The sequence below is a fragment of the Fistularia commersonii genome, chromosome 17 (assembly GCF_037954325.1).
Source record: "Fistularia commersonii isolate RoL2024-O1a breed Wild chromosome 17, RoL_Fcom_v1.0, whole genome shotgun sequence".
Classification (NCBI taxonomy): domain Eukaryota; kingdom Metazoa; phylum Chordata; class Actinopteri; order Syngnathiformes; family Fistulariidae; genus Fistularia; species Fistularia commersonii.
In genome coordinates, this window is record NC_141300.1 from 2,107,896 (window position 1) to 2,134,119 (window position 26,224).

A 26,224-nucleotide genomic window follows, 5' to 3' on the forward strand; every position below is an offset into this window, starting at 1 on the left:
GCTTATTTTCAAGGTTAATGCACACAAAGGGTTTTTTTTGAACGGCGAGGACAAAGTTCCCAGGGTCGCCGAAGGGTTGCCCGGCAACCGGCCTCCGTGCAGACACCATCAAGATGCCGCAGGTGCAGCTTTCCAAGCAGGAAAAGGGGAGTGGCGATGGGACAAAATCTGGACATCGGTGTGTGCGTGTTTAGACATTCCCTGTCAGAAAGATAATACAAATGATTTATTTTTTCACTCCTCTCACAATGAATAGCATGGCATATTCATGTTCAGTGCACACACACACACAGTCCAGCATTATTACTCAATGAAACTTAATTCAAGTTAGTTCATTATGAGAGGCATAAGAAATAAACCAATCATTTTTATTATCCTTCTGATACAGAGACACACCTTTTAATGGTGAAGGTAAAAGTGAATGAACACCCGCCCAGTAACACAATTTGACTTGACAGATGGTCACGTGACCAGCGTGGGGTTTTGGGATGTCCCAGACCAGACCGTCTGATGTCTTCTCAGACCCGAGAGATTCTGAAGCATCTCGCAGGGATCGGAATGGACTCCTCCACCAGGAGTCTTCAGATCTGGCCCCTCCGTTGGAGATTGTGGTTTGAGGGCGAGGTTGGTTATGCTTATTTCCTCTTAAATTCGCTGAAAATGCCACCACCACCACCATGCTGGAAACACCAGATGTAGACATGAAGATTGGTTCTTCAGGGTTGGCTTGTTGATCCTCGTCCACTGTGGAGGTTCAGGTTGCAGTGCGCCCTCTGCTGGCCGGAGACGGAACTGCACCCAAAACACACACGAACACACAAACACACACTCACTCACTATCTCACTCTCTCTCTCTCTCTCTCTCACTTCTGTGGTAACATCAGGTGAGCTGTGGTTTCGTCACACACCGCAACCAACCCCCCCTGTCCCGGGGGCGGGGTAACACACAGGTGTGTGTGTGTGTGTGTGTGTGTGTGTGTGTGTTTGCGCATTCGTGACGATGCGTCATCCCACGGGTGGAGTCGGACGGGTTCGACGAGGCCGCCATGTGTGTTCCAGCCACGGGCTGACGTTTCCCCGCGGTTTCCCGCCACCGCAGGAATGCGGGACGCATGTAAAGAACACGAAGAACAAGCGAAAAAAAACACACGAGGAACAAACGTGGGAGGACCGCAACGCATGCGCAGACCGCTCTATTTAACATCTTGGACAGTCGGGACGATGAGACGTTTTTAAAAAAAAACACATCCCGGATGTGACGTCAAAAACACGATTCACAATTCAATTTAAACTAAATCACCCCGCGTCACTTTTTGATTGTTTTATATATTTACATATATTTGTGTTACCCCTGCCTAAGAATTGTTGTGTGTATATATTTATTATATTACATATTCGTTAATGAAAAAATTTAAATAAGAAAAAAAAACAAGAAACGACCCGGAAGTGACGCAGATTGGAAAATGGAACGTCATAATGTCATTGTTATGTCACGTCCTGTATTAGAATAAACAACTTTAATAATGATAATAATAATAATAATGACGATAATAATAATCATGAAATGGTCCGGTCAATAAATAAATAAATCAATAATAATCACAGCTGGCGCTGTTGCGCATGTGCATTTGAAATGATGCCCCAGATCAGGTTAGACAGCAAGTTAGGCTATGCAGTGTGTGTGTGTGTGTGTGTGTGTACGTTTGAGTATTACTAAGACACTTATAGTTTTATCACTGCTTACTAAGACACTTTATAGATTCACTGAAACACTTTATAGTTTATAGTTTATTTTTATTTCTAATTCTGCCTTTCTTTTATGATTTATTACTGTTATATTTTCTGTAACTCTGGCACTGCAATTTCCTTCGGGATTAATAAAGTTGTTCTTATTCTTATTCTTATTCTTATGTCTTTGTCAAAAAAAAAAAAAAAACCACAACTCACTAACCCAAGCTTACTGTTCTGTATATTTCCTGTGCATCGTGTATTTGCAAGTGTATTTGCAGTCCTTATGTCCTCTATTGTAAGTCGCTTTGGATAAAAGCGTCTGCAAAATGCAATGTGATGTAATGTAATGTAATGTAGTGTAATGCATTTGCGCCAGCCGACGTGCACGCGCACCGGCCACATTGGTTGGTGCTGACAGGCCGCAGTTTCTGTCCAAGGCCGGTGAAATGTGCTTCCTGTTTCCTGAAGGTGGAAAAGGAGGGAAGAGATAACAGGAAAAAAGGAGAAAACAGCGACTCTTATTTCCCCGACTGGTCCTTTTTATTTGGGGGCATTTAGAAAACTTTAAACCAGGAAATAGAGAAGAAGGGGAGGAACATGGGAGCCGTTCCACAGAAAGACACAGTTACTGATATTCAATCATTTGTAGCTTATTATCCTGTGTCCGGCTGTGCCCTGATGTGATTGGGCGAAGGGCGGTCTCAACCCGGAAGGGTCACCTGTCAACCGCAGGGCCGAGCGTCAGCTACGCGCCGCCGTTCAACCTGTCATAGTGGATGTTTGAGGGTTTTACTGAACCTGCTGACGGAGGAAGACATGGAGAGGACCCAGACAGGAGAACGTGGAGAGAACCCAGGCTGCCATGATTGATATTTATAGTATTATGGATGAGGATGAGGAGGGTCCGGGGGGGTCGGGGTGTTCTTACACACTCGAATGAAGGAAAACACACACACATACACAAACACACAAAGAGCCAACAAGGACAACCTGAAGGCAGTGAGTGAACGAGGAAACCCTGCCGCTTAAGTTATATAATACTGGCACACACGGTGGGGGGGTCGGGGGCACTCCTGTTGTTAACACAAGAGCTGAATATATACAATTTATACATAAAACAAACACCGGATTAACGGCGTAATCCGATGAGACATCTCACAGCGAGCTGCAGCGGAGAAGGTCCGAGTGTCCCACCATAAATAAACACCTTCCTGGGGGTGGGGGGGGGGGGTGGGGGGGGCAAAGATGGCAGAGGAATATAAGCAGGGGAGGGTAAATTCCTAACAAGAAGAGCAAAGGGGTGGATCTGTGGCGGCGGTGGCGGTGGCGGGCGAGGCTCCGCCCCCACCTCAGACCGGTGGGCTGTTGCGGATCCCGCAGCAGAGGACCATGGTGAAGATCATCTCGAAGATCTGCACGGGAGGAGAAGGGCGTTTTTGTGTGTTTTTGTCGTGGACGGCGGTTGTGGAGGTTGTCGGGGGGCTCACCATGATGACGGCGACCACCAGGGCGGCCAGGCCGATCAGGTAGAGCTTCTCCGAGAAGAGCTCGATCAGCTTGTCGTGGCAGCTCTGAGGAGGAGGAGGAGGAGGAGTCAGACAGAGACGGGTATCTTCTGCGAAGTTCTCCCGACGCTTGGAGGTACCTGAGACTTGAGGAAGTCCTCAGGGGACTTCCGGGGGCATAGCGTGCTGACCACCTGCTTGAAGAGCGCCGTGTCGTCTCCTTTGCCGCAACAGTCCAACTGTGGAGGAGAAGCCAGTTGAATTTACAACCCTGCATGTGTGTGTGTGTGTGTGTGTGTGGGTGTTTGTTGTGTGTCCTCACCGTGTTGTGGAACACGTCCAGCACCTTAATGGCGGCATCCTTACTGGGAGAGCCGGAGATGTCCACCGCCTTGATGTAGGCCGAGTCGTAGAAGTTGATCAGCTCTTTGGAGATCTGCAGGCAGGCGGGGGGGTTAATGCGAAAGCCACGTATGTCCCCGTGTGTGTGTGTGTGTGTGTGTGTGTGTGTGTGTGTGTGTGTGTGCTCACCGTGTCCCTGTTCATGAAGCCCCAGATGGCGGCGGCCACCTCGCAGGCGAAGAGGATCACCAGGAAGAAGAAGAACTGTGGGTCGAGGCAGAACCCAGGGGATTAGCGTCACCCGAAAAAAAACAAAAGAAACAACCAAAAAGCACGGTTGCCGCGGCGACACTCACCGTCCCCAGGAGACACTGGGATTCCTGGATGGCGCCGTAGCAACCGAGGAACCCCACCAGCATCATCACGGCTCCTACGGCGATCAGGATGTACACACCTGCCGACACAGGAGAGCGGTGACGAGGCCGCCACCAGGAGGCAGCATTTGACCTTTGACCTTTATTATCCTTCCCGAGGAAGTCGCGTAATTTGTCGGATTTAAGCCAGGTTGTGGCCGAAAGGGGGGGCGGGAGTCTAAAGATACTTTGTTTACTCCAAAGTAAAGTACTTATTGTGTGTGTGTGTGTATGTGTGTGTGTGTGTGTATGTGGTGGTGTGGGGGGTCACCCCCACTCCGCCATACACACACACACATACAGCTACAGAAGTATGCAAACCAGGCTGGAGGGTGGAGGGTAGAGGGTGAGGAAGGAAGGAAGGAGGGGGAGGAGGAGGGAGTAGAGCATCGAGGTCAGAAAAACCTGGTAGCATGGTAAACTTATAAATATGCACACACACACACACACAGACACACACACACACACACACAAGCGTGTGCAGGATTTGAGTGGATATACTGACGGAGAGAAAACGTGATTTGGGAGTTTGGCTTGTCTCCTGTGTGATGGAGTGCAGGAAAAGACCAGGGCAGCTGAGGTCAGGGGTCAGAGGTCAGAGGCCGCGGGGTCATGTGACTCAGGATTGAAAAAATAAAAAAACCCGCGTCAGTGAAATTCACAAAGTGAAAAAAGTTTTCATCTCATCATGTTTTCGGTTTCTGCCTGGAATGCACACACACACGCACACACACACACACACACACACACACTAATGCACCCTGACTCCTCTAAAAACACCAGACAGAGACGTTTCTGTCTGTCACCCCACCCTTTTTTTTTTCCTTTTTTTTGTTGTTTTCGCCCCGGCGAGCAGTGTCTGCCGGGCTCCGTGACGACCCAGACATTACCCTCGCCCCTTTGCATCGCCATGACAACGCTGCTTGAGCTTTTTTTTTTTTTTTTTGAAAAGGCCGGAGGGACTCAAAGGGAGGCGGGCGATCTCATCCCGTCAGGGGGGGGAAGTTCGGTTATTTCTCGGTTGAGCGGCGAAGGCTCTTGTGTTCGGTCGCCCAGCTCTTTCGGCAGCAGGGGGCGGAGCCAGAGAAAATGGTTAACAATTATCGAGGAAGACTTGGAGCGAGGCGGCGCCGTGGAGATGAACAGAAAAAAGCTTTATATACAAAGAGGGGCGACTCGGTGGAGCAGCGGTTTGAACCTCCATCTCACAGCAAGAAGGTCCCTCAGGGGTTCCTTTCTGTGTGGAGTCTCCATGTTCTCCCCGTGGGGTTCCTCGGGGAACCCATGCAGGAGGTTCATTGGAGATCCTAAAGCAGGGGTGTCAAATGTACGGCAGATGGCAGCGATGCGGCTTCCGAGTCTGTAAATAACATATTTACTCATCGTTAGAGATGTACCTGCTTTTCCGTCGGACCCGACGTCCTCATCAGCAAAAATGTCATTGTTAAAAAAAGAGAAAAGTGAACATGGAGTGAAAGGTTTGATAGGAAACTTGCATGCTTGGGGAGAAATACAATAAAATGCACTGAGAATTGAGAAGACAGAAACAAGGCATAGTGCTCTTAAAATTCCACTTACTTTTCTACATGAATCTCTGCGAATCTGTTTTTTTTAAAGGAGCAGTTCATCACATGGAAAGATTTTTATAATGTACCTGTTCTCCTTTGCGCTAAAAAAAAAAAAGGAAAAATTTGGACTTAGTGTTACTTGCGCTATGATTTTACAAGTCCGGCTCCCTCGACATCAAATTAGATTGTACGCGGCCCCCGGACCAAAATGAGTTTGACAGCCCCGGCCTAGAGGGTGAATGGTCGTATGTGGATGCGATGTAACGGAGTGACCCAAGGGTTGACCCCACTTCTCGGCCAATCACAGCCGGCTCCGTACTCGCCAACCCTGACGCCGCAAATGACTGAATGAATGAATGAATGAATGAAAGGGACGATGTCGGGTCAAACAGTTTTGCGCGGGGCCGTGGAGTTAGGCTAGTGTCCCGAGGCGAGCGAAAATACTTAATGCCCTTTCCCTCCAGACCGCGGGGACCCTGGTTCCCCCAAATGGCGCCCGGGGTCTCCGGTTGAAAACGTCCCGTGCAGGCGGCGGTGGCGGCGCCCCGTCTCCGGTCCAGATGGGCCCGGGCGCCGGTTCAGGGCTAGGCGGGCGCGTGTATTTTCAGCCCGACATAAACACCACCTCCGCATGCCAGCGCGCTAAAAACATCCACCCGGGACTCTAATTTGCGGGACGACGCGCAGATGTCGGGTTTTTCGGAACGATGCAAGGGCGTGTGTTCGCGGGGCGGAGGAAGGGGTGGAGGTTGGAGAAAAGAAGCGCTCCCTTGATCTCGCCTGGGTGGGCCTCCGCCTTTTAAAATCAGCCCGCCTGCTATAAAAAGCCCGGCTGCGTAGCCTCGCCATATACTTAGCGAGGGGTAAGTACGGGGGGGCGCGGGAGCCCGGCCCTTAATGAATGGCCTCGCAGGAGCTCCGTGCCACAACAAACCCGGACCTGGACCTCTGAGCCCTGCCGAACGCCGCGGTCTGCCGGCTGTTCCCGAGCCAACCTGCGGGTCGGCGGGACGCCAAAACCGTTTCGAGGCGCGGACACGCCCCGGGCGACAGGGAACACCGACAGGCTTGGGGGGGGGTTTTCCCTCAGAGGGGTACGTGAACATGCTCACAAGGGTCCTGGGATGTGAGCTTCCTGAGAGAAGAAGAAGAAGAAGAAGGAGAAGAAGCGAGTGTAGGGAGGAAGGGAAAGCAGGATGTGTGCTCTCCAGGAAATAGTCAGGGATCTGAGATGATGACTGTGCAGGTTCAAGGGATGAATAAGTGAATCCCCTGCAGGGGTCCACTCTCCTTCTGAGTTGGTGTTAGAAGAGTTCACAACCAACCCTGTAGAGGACCAGGACCTCAGGACCACTCACCCCAAAAGGGTTTGAAGATCACAAGCCGGCGAGTACTCACTGATGTAGAAGGTGCCCGGCGCCTGCTGGCCCTCGAACTGCAGGATGAGAAGGTTGCTTGTCTGGGTGTCATGGCGGAGCCACAGGGCCACTCCCAGGATCACACCTCCGGCCAACTGTCCAGAGACCAGAAAGGGTGTAATTACGACCTTGGCTTTACACAGAAGGCGCCCAAGGAGGAGGGGGGGGGGGTCAAATACAACACACTCCTCGACGGACAACCTCCACTTAGAGCAAGCGAGAGGACATCCTGACACCCCGTCGACCCCCGGCCCACTCCGTGCCCTGGCAGGACCCACTCCAGAACGTAGCCCCCCTCCTCCCTTACAGAAAACCCTCAGACAAACCAGACGTGGTTCCTGTCAGGCCACCTCCCACCTCCCGACCCGGTCGCACCTCGGCCGCCTTCCGTCTTCATGTCACTGTTTACGCTACAGATGCATCTGAGAGAAGGCCGGCGTTCCATTGTTTTACCCAGAAACAGGAAGGCAGGAACCCTCCACATGACGAATGGCATGCAGCGGTGACGGCTTCGGGTCGCTGCCGTAGCGCCCGGCCAGGATGTGACCGATCTAAAAAAAGAGCCGCGGTGAGAAAACACCCGACGGACGTCGTGCGGGAACGTCCGACCGATGCGACCGTCAGCGCCGTCGGGTCCGAGGTCTCGTTTCTAGGTGTCAGACCGCCCCCCGTTCCCCATCCGCTCCCTTGCACCGCTGCTCGGCCGGGCAGAAAGTAAACCCACGGCGACGGGAAGCGAGCGCCGTCCTCATCATTAATGGATTAGCCTGAGCTGAGAACCCGCTCCAGATGACTCACCCAGAAAATGAAGTTGAAGAAGAACAGCATGTACTTGATGCACGTGGTGCAGCCCGTCACCGCCATCTTGGTCGCCTCGTCTTGTGGCCTCGCCGACGTCCGAGAAGGAGAAGTCTCTGCTGGAGGCTCGGAGCTGCTGCCGCCGCTGCCGCTGCTGCCGGTTTGGGGGTTTGCGAGACGCAGACTCCTCCTTTATAATCGGGAGTGAAAACCGAGACGGGGAACTGCCCACCAGGACGGAGAGGTGACGGCGAGGAGGTCTCCATCTGCAGGGGGGAGGAAGGAAGGAAGAAAGGAAGGAAGGAAGGAAAGGAAAGAGAGAAATGAAAGAGTGTGTGAGAAAACCATATCGGTGGGCTGAAGTTACTTCTGACCCACCAACTTTCCCTCCTGTCGAGGCCAATGGCGCCATCTGCTGGCCAGATGGACACATCCGAGACACACTCGGATGGATGTTTTTTTTTTTTCCTAATAAAAAAATAAAACGAAAACTTTAAAAGGCACGTACTCCTCATGCACGCCAGAAGCTGCAAAACCAAGATTAAGCATCTGTTATAACGGTGTAACAACGGTGTAATAACAGTGTAATAACAGCATCGTACCATGCTATTACCAACATGCGGTGTGGGAGTCCACCGGTCGATCGCATCCCGGACGCGGTCGTGAAGTTTGAAGCGTGCACGTCACGTTTCCGTTCACGGGGCGTCTCCCCACCCACACCCCCAACCCACCCACCCTCAACGGGAAATAGTAGTACCGTGATAATAAGCGGTGAACTCCACCCCCCCCCCACACACACACACACCTCCACACCCACCCGCGATAATCGAGCACAGGAAGCACCCCCCCCCCCCGCACTCCCCCTTCTCCCGGGCTGTTACTGACCGTCAACACAAGCGCGCCGGAGCAGCGTGCACGGAGCGTCCAGACAAAGGAGAGCCGCCGCGGAGGAGGTTCTCACGGAGGTGGGGGTCCGCCGGTGCTGCTGGTGGGTGGAGGTGGAGGTGGAGGTGGAGGGAGGGGGTCCGCACCTCCGCAGTCACCTTGTCAAAGTCACGAACCGGCTCCAGACGCGGGAGCACCGGGGAGCCGGAGGTGCGGGAGCGGTGATGCGTGGAGGAGGAAGAGGAGACGAAGAAGAAGAAGAAGAAGAAGAAGAAGAAGAAGAACGGACCGGAGCGTCTCCTTAAAAACAAAACAAAAAAAAAAAAAACAAGCCAAACCTCGACATCTTGGATTTACCGACGATGTGACGTCCGTTCCCGACGCGCCGCCATTGGCTGCCATCGTTTTTGGGGAATCTCGATCTCCGCCGCCACCGGCGCGGTTCCGCGACTCCGCAGGAGGAGGCGGAGGAGGCTGGGGTGGAGATGTAGCCTCGGACGCGTCCAGCGCCCCGATTCCGCCGCGACCCGCCGAGAGAGACGACAGGTGGCTTCCGCGCGCAGCCGCCTTATGTAACCGCCGCCGCGCACGGCCCTTGCGGTGCGCCTTCGCCATGCACTGGGGGACCGCCTAGGTAGGGGGTGCGGGAGGGGGGAGGACGACATGGGCCTGAGCGACGATAAGGATCGCATTGTGATCAACGTGGGCGGCATCAGGCACCAGACGTACCGCAGCACGCTGCGCACGCTGCCCGGGACGCGGCTCTCCTGGCTGGCCGAGCCCGACGCGCCCAACCACTTCGACTATGACGCCAAGATCGAGGAGTTCTTCTTCGACCGCCACCCGGGGGTCTTCGCGCACATCCTCAACTACTACCGCACAGGTAAGCTGCACTGCCCCGCGGACGTTTGCGGGCCGCTGTACGAGGAGGAGCTGGCCTTCTGGGGCATCGACGAGACCGATGTGGAGCCCTGCTGCTGGATGACCTACCGCCAGCACCGGGAGGCCGAGGAGGCCCTCGATAGCTTCGGCGGCGGCGGGCTGCTCGACCTGGGCAGCGACGACCCCGAGCCGGAGCAGGAGCACGGCGAGGACGAGGCGGACGAGATGACGCGGAGGTTGGCGCAGGGGGACTCCTCCGACGCCCGCAGCGGGAGCCTGTGGAGCCGCTGGCAGAGGCGGGTGTGGGCCCTCTTTGAAGACCCCTATTCGTCCAAATATGCAAGGGTGAGTTTCACCGTGTCCACGTGGCCACCGCTGGTGTGAGGCGTCGGGGCTGGAGATGCAAGAGATGCATGGGTGCAAGATGTGTAACTGGTGTAACCTCTGCAGGAGGTGCGGAAGGCGCAGTAGGGTAAGGAGGTGCAAGAAGTGCAGGGGGTGCAGAAGGCGCAAGAGGCGAAGGGGTGCAAGAGATGTAACAGGTGCAGGAGGGGCAGAAGGTGCAAAAGAGACAAGTGCAAGAGGCGCAGAAGCTGCAAGAGGTGAAGGGGTGCCAGAGATGCAAAAGGGACGGGAGGTGCAACAGGTGCAGGGAATTCAGGGGTGCAAGAGGCACAGGGGGCTGCAGAAGGTGCTAGAGGTGAAGGGGTTCAAGAGATGTAACAGGTGCAGGAGGTGCAAAAGGCACAAAAAGGACGGGAGGTGCAAGAAGTGCAGGGGGTGGAGAAGGCGCAAGAGGTGAAGGGGTGCAAGAGATGCAAAAGGGACAGGAGGTGCAAGAAGTGCAGTAAGGGGAGCGGGTGCAGAAGTCGAGGAGGTGCAGTAGGTTCGAGGGCAGCAAAAGATTCAGGAGGTGCAAGCTGTGTGGGGTTGGCTCCGTTCTCGACGGGGGAAAGGAGGAGCGGTGTCTTTCGGAGGCTCGGGCAGCTTCTGACGACCTTGACGTTGCCCTCCTAAAAAGGTCTCCTGGGCAATGGTGAGCAGGCGGCTGTAAGGCCGAGGGGCAGAGGGGGTCGCTCCCACCATCTTGAGATATTTCTCGGGGGTTCTGGTGGCATGGAAGCAGATGTTTGGCACCGGCGGCAGCTTGGTGGAGCTCCAGAGCCATTCGGGTGGGAGGTGGAGGAGGAGACGCTCCTGCTCCTCCACCTGTCCGGGCTCCACTTCACACCCTTCTGATGCTTCTGGCTGCAGTGCTGTGAAAAACACACACACACACACGCATACATACACACACCCTTTTCAAATCGCATCTCCTGGCAGGTGGAGGGAAAAAGCTTGCCCTTCTCAGATGTTAGGGAGAGCCTCGCTGGCGAGAAAATTAATTGGAAGTGAGCCTGGGAGTTAATTACAGACTGGATCCACTGTGGACACATGGGGGGGGGGGTGAATCAGCCAATGAGGAGTCTCGATTCTCCACCCGGCAGCAGCTCGCCGCCTTGCTCCATGTCACTGCCAGAGGAGATGCAGCTTCTCCATGGGGGGGGGGTTGATTGACATCAGAGTAGCTCCGGAGACGGAGGCGTCGTCACGCCGACGGTGGCGTCGATCTTTAATCCGCCGGAGCAGAAGTGACGAGGAGCGAGTTCCTGGCGGATGAAGCGCCCCGAATCAATGCATTCATCGATTGGAGGGTTCTTTTCTCCCTCCGGCGATCGGTCAGGTTTCCGATCGATCGGGTTTCTCGGGATATTTACTTTCTATCCGTGAAGGAGGCGACGGGACCTTGGCCTCAGTCTGGGAACCAACCGTCCCTCAGCTGGAGCTCCACCAGGATGGATCTGCTATTTTAGGGGCAGTTCCAGGTAGAACATCTCTGAACCTGCTGTAGTAGAGCCCCCCTCCCCCCCCTAGGTGTCCGTCCCTGACCCTGAACCTCCAGACCTTCTCGCCCTTCCAAAACACTCGCTCTCTTCCTGACTGTCTGCCTCCCTGGGGCTGAAGACCAACAACAGGGTGAGGAGGAGAAGAGCTGGTCCTCAGTGGACCCAGATCACGTCAGGGCCCTCTCGGTCCTCCTAGGGGAGCACAGGCGCGAGGAGCAAAACTGTTCTAGCAGGACCCGACCACGTAGTTTCATCCAAATATTTCCTTCAAACGCCTGGCATGATGTTCTATCATGGCACTAGGAGCTTCATGGTAAACGGTGATGTGCAGCGGAAGTGAGATGGACAACCTCGCCGATAGGACGCACCGTCTGCCGGCGGAATACCAACCGGCTCCTCTGTCCGCTCAATCACACGGGCGTGGACGGAAAGCAGACCATCATCAGCGGCGATTTCCTCGGGGCAATTCAATGAAGAGGCCGTGATGAGATGTTACGACGAGGGTCTGTTTTCCATCCGCCGCTCAGCGCAGGAGGAGGGAGGGTCACTCCTCGGCCATTCCATGTTTTGAAACGCGAACTCCGGCCAACAGCGCCACCTCAGAGTAAACGGTGTCGGTAAAAGAAGAAGCTGGCCCGTTGACCTTGACCTCGCCGAGAAGGAAACCACGTGGTGTAAAGCTGGGCCGGGTTACGGTCAATTCCCCGGCGGGGATCCGCGAAGCAGCCGTGACAAACATCTGTGTCTAAATGTGATGAAACGCGATGATCCGATCGATACGCCACGAGGCGCTCCGCCGCCGTCCCGGACCATGTAGGCTTCCTAGAACCCCATCGCCCCTTTGGGAGTTGGCCGATCCGCCCGGCGTGACCTTGCACAGGGAAAGTCCCGCTGTAGCGGCGCGACCGGAAGCGAAGAGCGCGGCTAAATTTAGCAGATGCTAATGGCTCGGGGAGGGGCTGGGGGTACACTACACTTTGCACACCCTTGGAGATGCGTTGACCTTGAGACGCAACGCGGGGGGGGGGGAAGGGAGGGGCATGAACGAGTGCTCATTGGTCGTCTCTTCAATGGACAAAGAGAGGGAGAGGGTGAGAGAGCGGGAGGGCGATAGCACGTTAGCGTGGCTGTCGCTGTCGGAACAGATGCCGTTGCCTCAGTGATGAGATGCGGCGCGTAGCTAAAAATGGCTGCCACGCCATCAAGTTTTTGATATAACCTCCTGTATTCCTATCTTCATTCTCCTCTCTGCTTCCCTTTCCTCCGTCCCCCGCTGTCTCTCGGCCCAGTGGGTGGCTCTGGCGTCGCTGTTCTTTATCTTGGTGTCCATCACCACCTTCTGTCTGGAGACCCACGAGGCCTTCAACCCCATCATCAACCGCACCGAGCTGGAGCTCGTGGACAACGTCACGGTGGAGCGCACCTACCAGGAGACCGAGACGGCGCTCTACCTCACCTACATCGAAGGCGTGTGCGTGGTGTGGTTCACCTTCGAGTTCCTGATGCGAATAACTTTCTGCCCGAACAAGTTTGACTTTATCCGGAACACTCTGAACATCATCGACTTCGTGGCCATCCTGCCCTTCTACCTGGAGGTGGGCCTCAGCGGCCTCTCCTCCAAGGCAGCTAAAGACGTGCTGGGATTCCTGAGGGTGGTCCGCTTCGTGAGGATCCTGCGTATCTTCAAGCTCACCCGCCACTTCGTGGGCCTGCGGGTACTGGGCCACACGCTTAGGGCCAGCACCAACGAGTTCCTGCTCCTCATCATCTTCCTCGCGCTGGGCGTCCTCATCTTCGCCACCATGATTTACTACGCCGAGAGGATCGGCGCCAACCCCAACGACCCCCGGGCCAGCGAGCACACGTACTTCAAGAACATCCCCATCGGATTCTGGTGGGCCGTGGTGACCATGACCACGCTAGGCTACGGGGACATGTACCCTCAGACCACCTCGGGCATGCTGGTAGGAGCCCTGTGCGCCCTGGCCGGCGTGCTCACCATCGCCATGCCCGTGCCTGTCATCGTCAACAACTTTGGAATGTATTACTCCCTGGCCATGGCGAAGCAGAAACTACCAAAGAAGAAGAACAGGCACATCCCGCGGGCGCCACAGCCGGGCTCCCCCAACTTCTGCAAGTCCAGCATCAGCTCGCAGCGCCAGAGCCCCATCCCCCACGACGACGTGTTCGAGATCAAGTTCCAAGGTAAGGCCGCGACGGGAAACGATCGGGCGGGAAGTGGGCGCTCACCTTGCCATTGTTATGGTTTTATCCTTGTTATTCTTTTATTCTATACCAGGTGCATGCGGCTGATCCATGTGTCTTACGGCGTGGATGCAGATAGCACATAATGGCAGGGATAGATGGATAGATAGATAGATAGATAGATAGATAGATAGATAGATAGATAGATAGATAGATAGATAGATAGATAGATAGATAGATGGATGAGAGAGTGGATGGATGGACACATAGAAATATAGATAGAAGGATAGATGGATGGATGGTTTGATAAGATGGATAAAAATATAATTAATCAGTCAATCAATCAATTCATGAATTAAATAATAGATAGATAGATGGCATACAGACAGAGATGGATGGATGGATGGATTGATGAATGGGTGGACGGATGGACAGACAAAGATAGATAAAAGGATAGATGGTTGGACAGGCGGATAGATAAATGGATGGATGGATAGAAAGATATAAGGATGAATGGATATATAGAACAATATAATTAATCAGTCAAAAGACAGACTGATAGATCGATAAATGGATGTATAGATAGATGTATAGATAGATGGCTGTACGGACAGATGGACTGAATTATTGACAGGTAGATGGATGGATGGACAAATGGATGGAATGAAACTAATTCTAAAAAAGAAGAAAAGTATTTAAAACATTTAGTGAATTATAATAATTATAATGCATTCATACGGAATGATGGATGGATGGATGGATGGATGGATGAAGATCTGGAGTTTTACTCTGTGCCCTCCCTCCCTCCTTCCTCTCCTCCTTATTCAAACACTCAAACGAGGTTCACCGTGACTCCCGTCCTCGTAAAGGAAGGGGTTTCCCCCGCAAAATTGTCCCCCAAAAAATCAAAAAAATCAAAAAAATCTAACTGAAACAAATAAAAATAAATAATGATAATTATAATACATTCCCCGAGTGTCATTGACATTGACACCCCGCGGCGCGTTTTGCAAATGTAAAAGGCTTAATCCGAGATAAGAAGAAGTAAATGAGCCTTAGTTTGAGGTAATTACACTGTAATTGTGCCGACATTACTACCCGGCCCCCCCTGCGAAAATCTCACGCGGCCTTCGTCAGCGGATTCCGACGTGGCGCCGACTCATCCCGCCGCCGGTCGGTTCCCACGCCTCCAATCAGCCGGTGATTCAGGCGGCGGATCAAACGGAGGGGTTTCTCAAGCAGCGAGAAAGGAAACGGAAAAGAGAGAAAAAAAAACAACAAAAAAAACAATAAAGAAACGGTCGGGGCGGCTATTGATTCAGCGTGATTTTGCATCTCTTTCGCCGAGGTGGTGTTTGACGTTGCGGACGCCGGCGCAAACACAAACACTTGTACAAACGCCGCCTCTCTCCATTGGTCTCCCCAAGACTCCAAGCTAAACGGCGAGGCCGCCAACGCGGCGCTGGCCAACGAGGACTGCCCGCACATCGACCAGGCCGTCTCCCCGGAGGAGATCTTCAGCCCCGGCGAGCGGGAGCGCCCCTGCTTCCTGGTCACCACGGCCGAGCGCCCCAACCACACGGGGGGCCGAGTGAGGAGGGGTACGTACAGTAACAACCAATCACAGCCCCCCGTGAGACGCTAGACAGGACACACACAACGATAGACCTCTTCTAGACCCCCCCCCCCCCCCCCCCCCCCGCACCCCCACCCCTCATTCGGGATTGTACATGCTCACAGTCGTCCTGCTAAGGCCAAGCACAATCACCAATAAGTGTCCCTGCATAATCTATTTTTTGATACCATGCATAATGTAACCCCCCCTTACCAGTCAGAGAAGCTATTTTCCAGATTTATATGATCTAGAGCGTGTGTGTGTGTGTGTGTGTTAGTGTGTGCGCGTGCACCCCCCGGGATGTGTGTTTTTGAGGATTTAAAAAGACGCGAGGTGCATTGCTTTCGGTGCATGGAGGAGGAGGGAGGGATGGCGGGAGGGAGAGGGGGTAGGGGGTTGGTGGACGTGGCGCTAACGGCACGGCGGCGGGCGGCGGAGTAAAGGCTGGATTTTTTCGGATTCGGGGCCGCCGCTTCCGCTCCGCCGCCATCCCGCTACCGCCCGCTGCATGCCGCCGTACTTCCTGGATGCATGGTGGGTGGGGGCGAAAGGGCGAGAGAAAGAAGGCGCCAGGCGATGGCGAGGATACCTGTGATGGATTGCGTGTTCTCAGAACGTTTTCTGTCTTTCAACCGAAGGTTGCGAAAAGCCTTGGAGCCTTAACAGCATGTCTGGCATGAGCGGGGGTGCCTCTGGAGTGTCCTCCGTGTCCGCCCTGCCCTGCAGCCCACCCTGTCTAATGCAGCACTCGCATTCCCCCATCCCATCCATTATGTAGCATGGTACGAGTAGCAGACGGCGGAGGGGCCGGCCCACGCTCTTTACCCCACCCGCCCCCACTCCCACTTCCACCCTCCTGTCAAACTTTGCTCTTTTACACTCCCGCTTCCTCATTTTCTTTATTTTCTGGGGGAAAAAAAAATAGCCGGACCGTTGCGGTTCTTCACCCTCCTGCACCCCAAGCGTTCTCCTTGGGGTGCGCCGTCATGTGCCGGAGAACATTGGCATGGGTCACCTGAGTTGCAGGCGAAGCACTGCTCTTCTCCTTCTTCTTCTTCTTTTTTTTTTTTTTTCTACTCATCGCCTGTCGCTTTCGATCTCTCATACTATCCCATCTGCTATTTTTTTTTTCAATATTTTTTCAATGATTCTGCGGAAGAACTTCTCATGAGACCTAACTCCTACTTCTTTTTCCTCCACCCGCTCGCCGCCGCCGCCGCCAACCCCCCCCCCCCCCCCCCCACCCCTAACCGACCCCCTCCCCTCCTGATAAAACGCCGGACATCGCGACACATCTGAGACGCACCGTCGCCAGCTGTTAAGGGAACTCCTCTTTTTAAAAAAAAAAACAAAACAAAAAATTAAGCGCAAAGTCGTTAGACAGTCGCCGACGAGACATAAAAAAAAAAAAAACAAAAGGTGGAGAGAAGGAGTGCACGCGGTGTGGAGGTGACGGTGACGCCGCCGACGATCACGTCAACAGAAGAAAAACAAACTGTGCATCTGCATGAAGTGCATGAGAAAAACAAAAACAAAATGTTCATCCAGAAGCTAACTGTGTCGCAACTGTAAGAACTTTTTCCTTCTCCCGCCCCCCTCCATCCAACACTTCATGTCTATCTTTTTCTTTTTTGTTTTTTTTTTTGTTTTTAAAAAAAAATGCATTTCTAAAGACAGCTTTACAAGAGACTCACAGCAGAGGTGTTCATGTAGCCGCCACTCTTTGCCTTTCCCCCCAAATCCATACCTTTATTTTTCTTCGTGATCGTTCGACCGGGGGCCTCCCGCTGGAAACGACAAATTTTGAAAAATTAAAAAGTAAAAATTAAATCGTGTGACCGTCACCATGGCAACTGCTGCTGTTATAAGCATGAACTAGTTTTTCTACGGTTATATTCACGTGTAGTTGTGAGCGCCCAGCTCCGACGCCTAACAAGGCAGGACTCGTCGATTGATATATATTGAAATAAAATAAAAACAACGGTGCCTTTTGTACCCGCTGAGGCAAAGTATAGAAATGATAAATTGACCAGATACAACACGAGTGCTCCCGGTGTAGCATCCGTCCATTTATTACACGCTCGTAACACTGTAATAACACTGTAATAAGAGCTTTATTCCTACACCGCTCTGATTCAGAGGGATGAGAAGAAGAAACGCCGCCTCCGCAAACCTTTTTATACGATTACATGGAAAAAAAAAAAAAAAGCACAAAGTCTCTATTAAAGGGGGGGGACCAAAAGCAGGCGAGTTCAAAGTCCACGCGTCCGTACTGTTACCGTCTCACACACACACACACACACACACACACACAAATACGCGTGCGTGATTGTGTGTGTGGAGAAAAAAAAAAGGCAACCCCGTAATTATGCACAATTTTCAGGGCACTTTAACAAGACGACGCGAGTTTCAGCCACATGAGTTTGTTTCGGTTCTCCATGTGTTTGTTTCTGATTCTGGGTGTCCGCCCCCTCCCACCCCTTACCCCTTAAAAAAAAAAAAGGAAAAAACAAACAAAAAAAAAAGTCATGTCTTCTCTTGTGGTGTTTAATGGACGTTAAAAAAAAAAAATTAAAAAACCTTGTGGAGACTTGATGTGAAGGGTGCAGGTGAATCATGTGCTCATGCAATCCACGTGAGGTGAAGGGAAACAGGAAGTAGCAGCAGCAGGGTGGGGGAGGGGAGGAGGGGTGGGTGGTGGTGATGGTGGTGGTGGTGGGGGGGGGTCAATGCATGTATTTTCCATTTATGCAACAGAAAAGTATTCAAATATGTAAATACAAGTCCTTGCATGAAATAAATTTTGTACTCAACGACCGCTTAGACTCCGTCTTTCTTCAACATGCATACACATTTACCGCCCCCCCCCCTCCTCCTCGCCCGCCGCCGCCGCCGGCTGGGACGTTCAGCCACTGTTTGACCCTCCCATCCCCTCCCCTGAAGGTGAAAGGTCAAAGAGAATCATCCCCCCCCCCGAAAAAAAATAGAGCATGACGTTAACCAACGCATGAGAAGCGACCGATTGGCGAAAGCGAATCACGCCGAATCTCCCCCCCCTCCTTACCGCAGCATGACCGGGCATGTTTCCGAGTCGGGAGTGAGACCTCCGCACACAGACAACACGTCTTTGTCTGGCGCCTTGGCTGCAGCATGGGAGCTCATGGTAAACCTGGTTTTTACCATGACCGGAACCGAGGGAGCGCGCCCGACCTCCACCGCGGCTCCCCCCCCCCCCCCGTCAAACCCACCGCCGATGACGTGACCCGTGTAATGATTTCTTTTTTTGTTACTGTGTGTGTCTGTTTATTTTTTGTGTTTTTTTTTTGTCGTTGTGTTTGTAGAGACCCAGCGGCAGCAGCGGAGCAGACCGCCGACCCAGTCAGTTTGTGTTATGAACCATGGTGTGCCGACCACTGTGTGTATGACCCATAACGGCCCATCACCCACCTGATAGCGCTGTAGGCGTGTTCTGTGTGTGACCCCGGTGTGTGTCCGTGGGCGCCGCGGCGGCGGACGCCACGACGGCAGACCCGTCCGCCGCAGACTCAGCGTAGATGTAGCACCAAGGAGGCGGCGGCGGCGACGGCCTCACATAGCTCAGTATCTGTGACTTGTTCCTGTGTCGTAAGCTGTTGTGCCCGTTTATTTCCTTTATCCCTTTACAGTGTGTGCTGTAAATATCGCTTTCTGTGTGTGTGTGTGTGTGTGTGTGTGTGTGTGTGTGTGTGTTGGAGTTGTGTGTACCGATGACTCATCAGATATCTGTGTGCTTCTGTTCAAAGTGGACTTACTAAGACAAAAAAAGAAAATGTTGCATCAATCTTAATCACCACCCCTCTTCCCATGCCACCACCCTCACACACACACACACACACACACACACACACACACACACACCGGCAACACCCTGTCACTTGTCTGCTCCAAACAGGACTTTCGCACCCCCCCCCACACACACACACACACACACGCCAATATACACTTCATTGATCATCACATATACTTGAAAAATGAAATATAGCTAAATAGTAGCGTGTTAACGAAGTATACCCCGCCATCATCACACAACTCGGGATAAGTGCCTCTGCAAGCTCCCGTTCCAGCAAACACCGGCGTGCTCCCCCGCCATCCCACGCGTCACGCCGGCGCTCGGCGGCGGGAAGGAGGGGGGTGGAGGAGGGCGTCAGCGATGGCGGACACGCAGCCCGAGGACCAAGTTCTTTTTCTACTTTCCAAGGAACAACTGCAAACACACTGCCAAACACCGGCCCGGAGGTGGAAGGGGGGGATTCGGGATCCACCGGCATCCAGAAACCTGCGCGCACGCGTGCGCGTATGTGTGTGTGTTTTCTCTAAAAAGATTTTGTGGCCGGTTTCCCCCCCCCCCCTCGTCGAAGGTGTTCAGTGATGGTTCTGATTGGCTGTCTGGGGATTTCCTCTTCCTCTTCTTCTTCTTCGTCGTGGTGTCTTTCCTGAGCGATGCCATCAGGCTTGTACAGTGAATAGTCATAAATAAAAACGGAAGGAAAAAAAAAATTCAATGACGACTTTCCAGCGAGTGTTGATTCTTTTATTTCCTCTCATGGCGTGATACGAGCGGCTTCCTGTCGGTCCCGCCGCCGCCCTTGACCCGCGGCCGACCCCTGCGGGTGCTGCACTGCGCATCGTCTCTGCTTATAAATATGCAAACGGTTCAAATGCGGCCTCCTCGCCGTGTGTGATATCTGAAAATGGTGCCATAGTTGCGTTGGCGGTGTGTAAATGGTAAATCATGGCTGACGAGAGGAGTGGGGGGGGGTGAGGTCGGAGATTGACAGCCGGACGGCGCTCAGAGTAGTGGCCGTAAAAACGCCGGCGTGAGAAGAGGGAGCGGCGGCGGCGGTCCGGCCCATCCCTCACGCGACCCTTAACAGCTTCCTACTGGGGAAGATGGAGGAGGCAGGCGGGTCGGGAACGGTGTCCGGCGGCACTGTCACGTCTATCAAACTGACAGAGCGGCCGGAAGGAATGATGGCCGCTTCTCACGACGGCCGTTTTTCAGCCGCCTGGACGCACAACATAATTTATGGCGGCGCCGGCGCCGGGGATCGAGCGCGCATTCATAAATAAATACGTAACCGGGTCCGAGCGGCAAAGCAGAACAGCTCCAGTTCTATTCCCGTCCCCCCGCGGTCACTTGTCCTCGCAAACTGCCACGGAGTGTCCGGCGCCGCAGGCGACCAGGAGGGGCTTGAGCCCCGGGAGCGCCAGCGGCTCGGCGGCGTCCGTCAGTGAGCCGTCGCCGCACATCCCGTGCTCGTTCCAGCCCCACGCCAGCACCGCACCCCCTGTGGAGGAGAGGGGTCAGGGGTCAGCTAGCAGACCGGAGGTAGCATCGCTGCAGTTGGCAAGCTGAAAGGGGTGGGGGGGGGGGGGTCGCACACACACACACACACACACACACACACGCTGTGCCTCTCTGTTCCCGCCGCTGACACCCGGCTGCTCGGCACAGCTGGCGAGCGTGTCGGTGGGCGTGGTCGGGCCGGCATCGCTGAAGGAACACGTGCCATGGCAACACGGTTACCTAATAGGCTCTGTCGCCATGGCAACAGAAGCGAGCTTGCCTCCTCAAGGGTAGCACCCTCCCCTCCGCACAATCCCAAAAACATGTTATTGGTCTTTCGTGCCGTCTTTTGATTTATTTATTCTGTCGGAGTCCTCTCCCTCCTTCCTTCCTCCATCTCTCTCCGTCTCTTCCTCGTCCCTCCACCTCCTCCACGCCGCTCTGGCGGTTTCCCGCCGGCGGCGTCTGTCCCTGTCACGTCCAGCCCCTCCATCTTTCAGCGGGAAGATTCTCCGACAAACTGCTTCTCATTTAGTCGATTTTCACCCCCCCCCGTCCCCTCGTCGCCCCCCACCTCCCGCTCGCTTTATCTCGGCCGCCGTGCCTAATTCATGGACTCTCTGACGGGTGTACGGCACATCAGTGTTTCCATGGCAACAAAGTGCTGCACATTCTGCACAACAAAAGGATAGAAAGCGAGCCTCTGAAAACTGAAAGCGTTTTTTTTTTTTTTTTTTTCTCCACCATGCAGGCAGATTGTCAACACATTTCACACTGGGCCGGGGTGGTGTGTGTGTGTGTGTGTGTGTGTGTGGAGTTAGAACACCGCGCTCCCAACGGGCGAGTCCGCCGCAGAGGCGCGTGTCCTCGGCGACGGGCGAGCACGTGGAGGAGGAAACAAAACAAAACCTTCACGTTGATGTTCTTTGGAGGCCGTGTCAGCAGAGCTTTCCGCTCGGCGCCCACGTCCCACCCCGGGATGAGGAGCTGCATGTGAAGTTCTGGGTTCCTTCTCCTGCTCTGGGTAGGTGCCTGACCTACTTGGGCACCAGAAATAGCAGCACTCAGGTCTGAGCTGCCTGCTCGGTGTTTCAGTGCCCGAGGAGGTTCAGGGGGTTCAGAGGAGAACCCCTTTATCTGCTCTGACTTCTCGTCTGCTAATTCACCTCCAGAAAGAGACAGGAGGGATCACGGCATCAGGTTGTGGGACCTGGAAATACTCAGATGGAGGGGGATCCCTTTTTAAATTCCCGCCCTGGTAAAACTGGGTCGCTGCTTGTAATTTAATGCGGGAGGTTTATTCCTCCAAGATGCTTTTTGGCCGGGTGGAGCCGAACAAGGAAAGACGTTCGGTGTCGAGGGGCGCCGTGGCCGGCAAAGGTCGGCGATACTCGTCCACCCCTCTGTAATTGCCTCCCGACCCGAAGACAGCCTCCGCGGCAGGATTAGTGTTTGAGCCTTCACCTCTCTGCTAATCTTTAACGCGGCGGACACATCGGGGTCGGCGCGCCCGCCGTGCCCCAACGCTTCTATGTAAACCGGCTTCCGTGACGGAACTCACTCACCTACGACGGCGAGGTTGTGCTCCGATCCGCACGCCACCTGCGGAGGGGCAGACGGAAGGGGGTTAGACGGGGTTCCCGGGAGGAGGTGAGACAGTTTGCAGGCGAAAACGATTTACATAAATCCAAAAATTGAACAGAATTTTTAAAATCCGAAGCCCTGTGTGCGGGCCGAAGGGCCCATGAGCCAGACACCCAACACCCCGGTTGCTTCCGATGGCCCGGCATGGCATCAGTGTGTGTGTGTGTGTGTGTCTGAGGAGGTTCTCAGCCATCCAGATCATGGTGAATTCTTGTCTGGACTTGAGTTTCTTCACTTTACAGAGGATGAGGGGTGAAGAAATCCAAGTCCAGTGACCACAACCAGAATATTTTGAGAAGAAAGGGTGATTAAAGTGTTATACAAGATGAGAGCGTTAGCATCTAGCGACCTGCTGAAGGAGGCAGCTGTGGCATGTGTGTGTGTGTGTGTGCATGTGTCAGGTCTGCTTGTAAAGGACATGATTTCATGGGTAAACACATGAAATACTCAGCGGGAGGAGCGAGCAGTAAATCAAATACTGATGAAAAGCCGTGGTGAGCTCCAGGCAGCGGCTGGCCAAACAGCTTCACACTTGGATTCTTCTTCTCCACATGACCCGGCTTCTGTTTGTGGACACACCCTCCTGGTCCGGAGACCGCAAAGAGGTCCGCCTTTGTCATTCCTTTGTCCCCAAACAGCTGAGGATGGGAGTTTGGCAAATATTGACTGGGCGGGGCTGTTCAGATTGGCCCTGCTCATCTATCCGGCCCTCTGCAGTCAGAATGATCCTGGCCCTGACATCCACTTTACGGCCGCCATTTGGACGGCAGGTTAACGGGGACACATTATTGCCCTGTCGGGAGGAGAGGCCGCCGCCTTTGCGGATGGCTCCACAGCTCCCTCCTTCCTGGATGATTGTGGCCGTGTGTGTGTGCGTGCGTGCTTTGCTTGCCGGGGCGATGCTTTAAATCATGAATAACCCACTCCTGAGTGGGCCCGGCTGCTCTATTCCTGGCCCGGTGCACGTGGCCGGTTCCACCGCCTCTCCTTTCTGAACTCGCAAATGCGGCCGGGCCCATCAAGAGCTCCGGAACCGCCCAAAACCGGAGCAGCCGGGGCCGTGATACATGCGCCGACAATGCATTTATCGCCATGGCAACGGGTCAGGTTCCGGGCCCGTGGCTCTGCTGCAAGAAGGTGAGGTCGCTCGACTTCTACCGCTGAGGAGACGACACGTGTGGCACCGAACCCTTCGAGATCAGCGTAAATCTCATTCTGTGATGTTTCTGCAGCAACCGGACCGTGTGACTGCGGGAGGTGTGTGTGAATATGTGGAGATATGGAGCTGTAGCTCCCTGAGTGTGAGGTGAACTAAGGGCGATCATCTCATGGAGAGAGGTTCGGGTGCAGCCGGCTCATTCAAGGAGGTCTGTCTCCCCCTGCTGGCTCCAGAAGATCCAGAACATCTCCAGCGAGAACCTGAGATGGAAGAAGGTGGGGCTCACCTGGGTGGCTCCACGGAGGGTGCGGACCTCCGCTGGGAGGTTCGGCCGGCGCTCCGCGGTCCGACCCAGCTGTCCGTAATCCCCCCTGCCCCACGTCAGCACCCTCCCGCTCTCTGAAAAGGAGGAGGAGCTTCGTCAGCCACGCCGTCCACCCTCTCCACAAATCAGCGTGGCGATTGTGTCTCACCTGTCTGCACGACCAGGTGCGTCCAGCCGCTCCATACATTCTTCACCCGCTCGCCGCCCAGGAGGGAGCGCTCCAGAGCCAATGGCGAGGCTGCATAGGGTCCGGCGGCGGGCAGCTGGCCACGCTTGTTGCTCCCCCACAGAAACAAATCGCCGCCACCTGGACGTAACTTCATGTTCAGCGTCACAGTTTTATTCCTGCTGTGTAATCCATCCATCCATCCATCCATCCATCCATCTACTGCTCATCCTGTAGGAGACATCCTCTCATTCACACCTAAGGTCTATTTAGTCTACGCTCAACCTGCTGATCCAGTACCTGTGAGGCAGGCGCAGTGCGCTGAGCCGGCAGCGACGACCCTGGACGGCGTTTTGTCCAGACCTGCGACGCAAACAGTTCCCTGTCAGACGTGTCTTGGGTTCAAAGCTGACAATCCAGTCTCACCTACCCGGGACCAGAGCGGGCACCTTGGAGCCAAGGTGCTGCGGGACGGGCTGCGGACCGAGTGCTTTCTGGGCGAGGCGGAGGAGCCCCGTCCCCCACTGGTACACCTGACCTGAAGCTGGCGGCACGGAGGATAAGGGCGGGTTAGCGGCGGGTGGGGAGCCACCCTTCGGCCGTCAGTGGGAGAACTCACCTGTGGAAGCAAGGGAGTGTCTGAGTCCTGCTGCCACGCTCTGCACCGGCTCCTCTAGGCTCTGAACACACACACACACACGCACACACACCTGATCCAGGAGCTCCAGAGAACACCTCCTGACCTTTGTGTTTAAAAAAACACACGCTCACCTCGACAACCATCAGCTCTGCAGAATGGGAGACGGCCTCCCCTACGCCCAGCTGTCCGAAGGCGTTGGAGCCACACGCCAGCACTTTCCCGCTATCTGTCAGCGATGTGAAAGCTACAATCAAACATCTGCCCTACAGAAACCCGCTCCACTGTCTGCACCCGGGCCGGGACTCACCGGTGAGGAGAAGGGTGAAATCCCAGCCGCAGGACACGCCGGCGACCCGGTGCTTCAGGCAGCGGCACGGCTGCAGCGTGGGGATGTTGGCGGTGTGGCCGAGGCCGAGCTGGCCCCGGTTGTTCTGCCCGCACACAAACACCTCCCCGCTGCCTGAGACACAAACCACAACACACACACACTTTAGTGACACGTACTTTTCTGTGGGGTCATTCGCAGTCACATGTAGAGACGTATATCCATTCATCCTCTCATTCACATGAACCTTCTGCATGTTTTTGTACACAGGGAGAACGATGAGACTCCACACAGAAAGGCCCCCCTGTGGGAAACCAACCAGGGACTTTGTTGTGAAGCCGAAGTGCTAACATCTGCGCTACCGTGCCACTATAGAAAATAATTGACCAGTCATAGTAGACTACCCATAGCGTAGCATTATATTGGAGCTGTCAGGCAGGAGTTCATGCATGGATGGAGGAAAGGAGGACAGGAGGTTGGACGGCGTGAGAGAAGAGGCTGCAGGAGAGAGGGTTAGATGGAGGGAGGTGATTGACTGAGGTGACACCAGAAGGCAAAATATATAACCAAATTATAACCAGCTGGTATTGCATAAGATCAAGGTAAATTAGTTAGTGGATTCTTACTTTAAATAGCCTACTTTAAATAGTTAAAATAAATTATCGAGCCTCACTGACTCTGCAGTAAGTCGTTTGGCCAGTAGGGGGAGCCCACTGTTTACCTACGGGGCTAACAGACGCTCAAGTGAGGAAGACCAAGTTAGCGAGCGCGCAGATTTTGAATAAAATCAAAAAACCTTGAGAGATGGTGAAAGTTTTCAGGGACTTACCGGCGACGAGCACCGTGTGTCCCCCGCCGCCGTCCAAACACCGGACGGTCCTGTCCTGGAGCGCCGCCGTGTCGGCGAGCCGGGGCAGCGGCTGGTCCTCCTCATCCCCCCGCCCCAGCTGCCCGTAGCTGTTTGCTCCCTGGCGGACACAGGATGCTTAAAACCGGGTCAGTTCATCACAGGAACGCCGGTTCTGCACGGTAACTACCGGCTTCTCGCAGCTGAGCTCATAACAACGAGCCGAGCCGTAAGCTAATGTTAGCAAAAGTGCCGGATTAGCGTTCGACACACACGACATCTCTTTAGTGGCCGAAAAACACTTAAATACGCGAACACAGTAACTTTTTAACAAGTTAGCACTTGAGTTGTGGAACTTACCCAAACTAGTAAACAACACCCTGGTCGTGGGTCGCTCTCCATGGTTGCGTGAGTGACTTGCTTGATTTGCGACACTGCCGTAAAGCGGGCCGGCGGCCGCCATGGATTCCAAACGAAATCCTTAATGATTGACAGGCGGCCCGTTGGTCGTCATGGCAACGGCTGTACTCTTCGCAAACAAGTT

General features: G+C 54.1%; 3 protein-coding genes across 6 annotated transcripts; 1 reads left to right on the forward strand and 2 right to left on the reverse strand.

Moving 5' to 3' along the window:
* Nucleotides 1-2,247: 2,247 nt before the first annotated feature.
* LOC147224722 (CD81 antigen-like) lies at nt 2,248-9,655 on the reverse strand. Of its 2 annotated transcripts, none has more exons than XM_086162894.1 (9): nt 8,661-9,655; nt 7,776-8,041; nt 6,958-7,072; nt 3,935-4,032; nt 3,768-3,842; nt 3,559-3,672; nt 3,377-3,475; nt 3,219-3,302; nt 2,248-3,143 (listed from the first exon to the last, which is right to left on the reverse strand). In XM_086162894.1, exons 2-9 carry the CDS (start codon nt 7,839-7,841, stop codon nt 3,081-3,083), a joined length of 714 nt encoding a protein of 237 aa, XP_086019020.1. In that variant the 5' UTR covers nt 7,842-8,041; nt 8,661-9,655; the 3' UTR covers nt 2,248-3,080. The 2 variants fall into 2 exon arrangements, with proteins under 2 accessions (XP_086019020.1, XP_086019021.1); XM_086162895.1 differs by lacking the exon at nt 8,661-9,655 and adding an exon at nt 8,378-8,488.
* On the forward strand, nt 8,914-19,057 carry kcnc1b (potassium voltage-gated channel, Shaw-related subfamily, member 1b). Of its 2 annotated transcripts, none has more exons than XM_086162865.1 (4): nt 8,914-9,887; nt 12,718-13,633; nt 15,061-15,234; nt 15,887-18,061. In XM_086162865.1, the coding sequence occupies exons 1-4, from the start codon at nt 9,324-9,326 to the stop codon at nt 16,024-16,026; spliced, it is 1,794 nt and encodes a 597-aa protein (XP_086018991.1). In that variant the 5' UTR covers nt 8,914-9,323; the 3' UTR covers nt 16,027-18,061. The 2 variants fall into 2 exon arrangements, with proteins under 2 accessions (XP_086018991.1, XP_086018992.1); XM_086162866.1 differs by lacking the exon at nt 15,887-18,061 and adding an exon at nt 18,590-19,057 and having other exon boundaries at nt 8,916-9,887.
* Nucleotides 19,058-19,801: 744 nt separating this feature from the next.
* sergef (secretion regulating guanine nucleotide exchange factor) lies at nt 19,802-26,172 on the reverse strand. 2 transcript variants are annotated; one of them, XM_086162884.1, is made up of 11 exons: nt 26,041-26,172; nt 25,663-25,801; nt 24,816-24,968; nt 24,640-24,734; nt 24,488-24,548; nt 24,299-24,412; nt 24,169-24,231; nt 23,851-24,009; nt 23,664-23,776; nt 22,140-22,176; nt 19,802-20,575 (listed from the first exon to the last, which is right to left on the reverse strand). In XM_086162884.1, the coding sequence occupies exons 1-11, from the start codon at nt 26,080-26,082 to the stop codon at nt 20,421-20,423; spliced, it is 1,131 nt and encodes a 376-aa protein (XP_086019010.1). In that variant the 5' UTR covers nt 26,083-26,172; the 3' UTR covers nt 19,802-20,420. The 2 variants fall into 2 exon arrangements, with proteins under 2 accessions (XP_086019010.1, XP_086019009.1); XM_086162883.1 differs by having other exon boundaries at nt 24,295-24,412.
* Nucleotides 26,173-26,224: the final 52 nt, after the last annotated feature.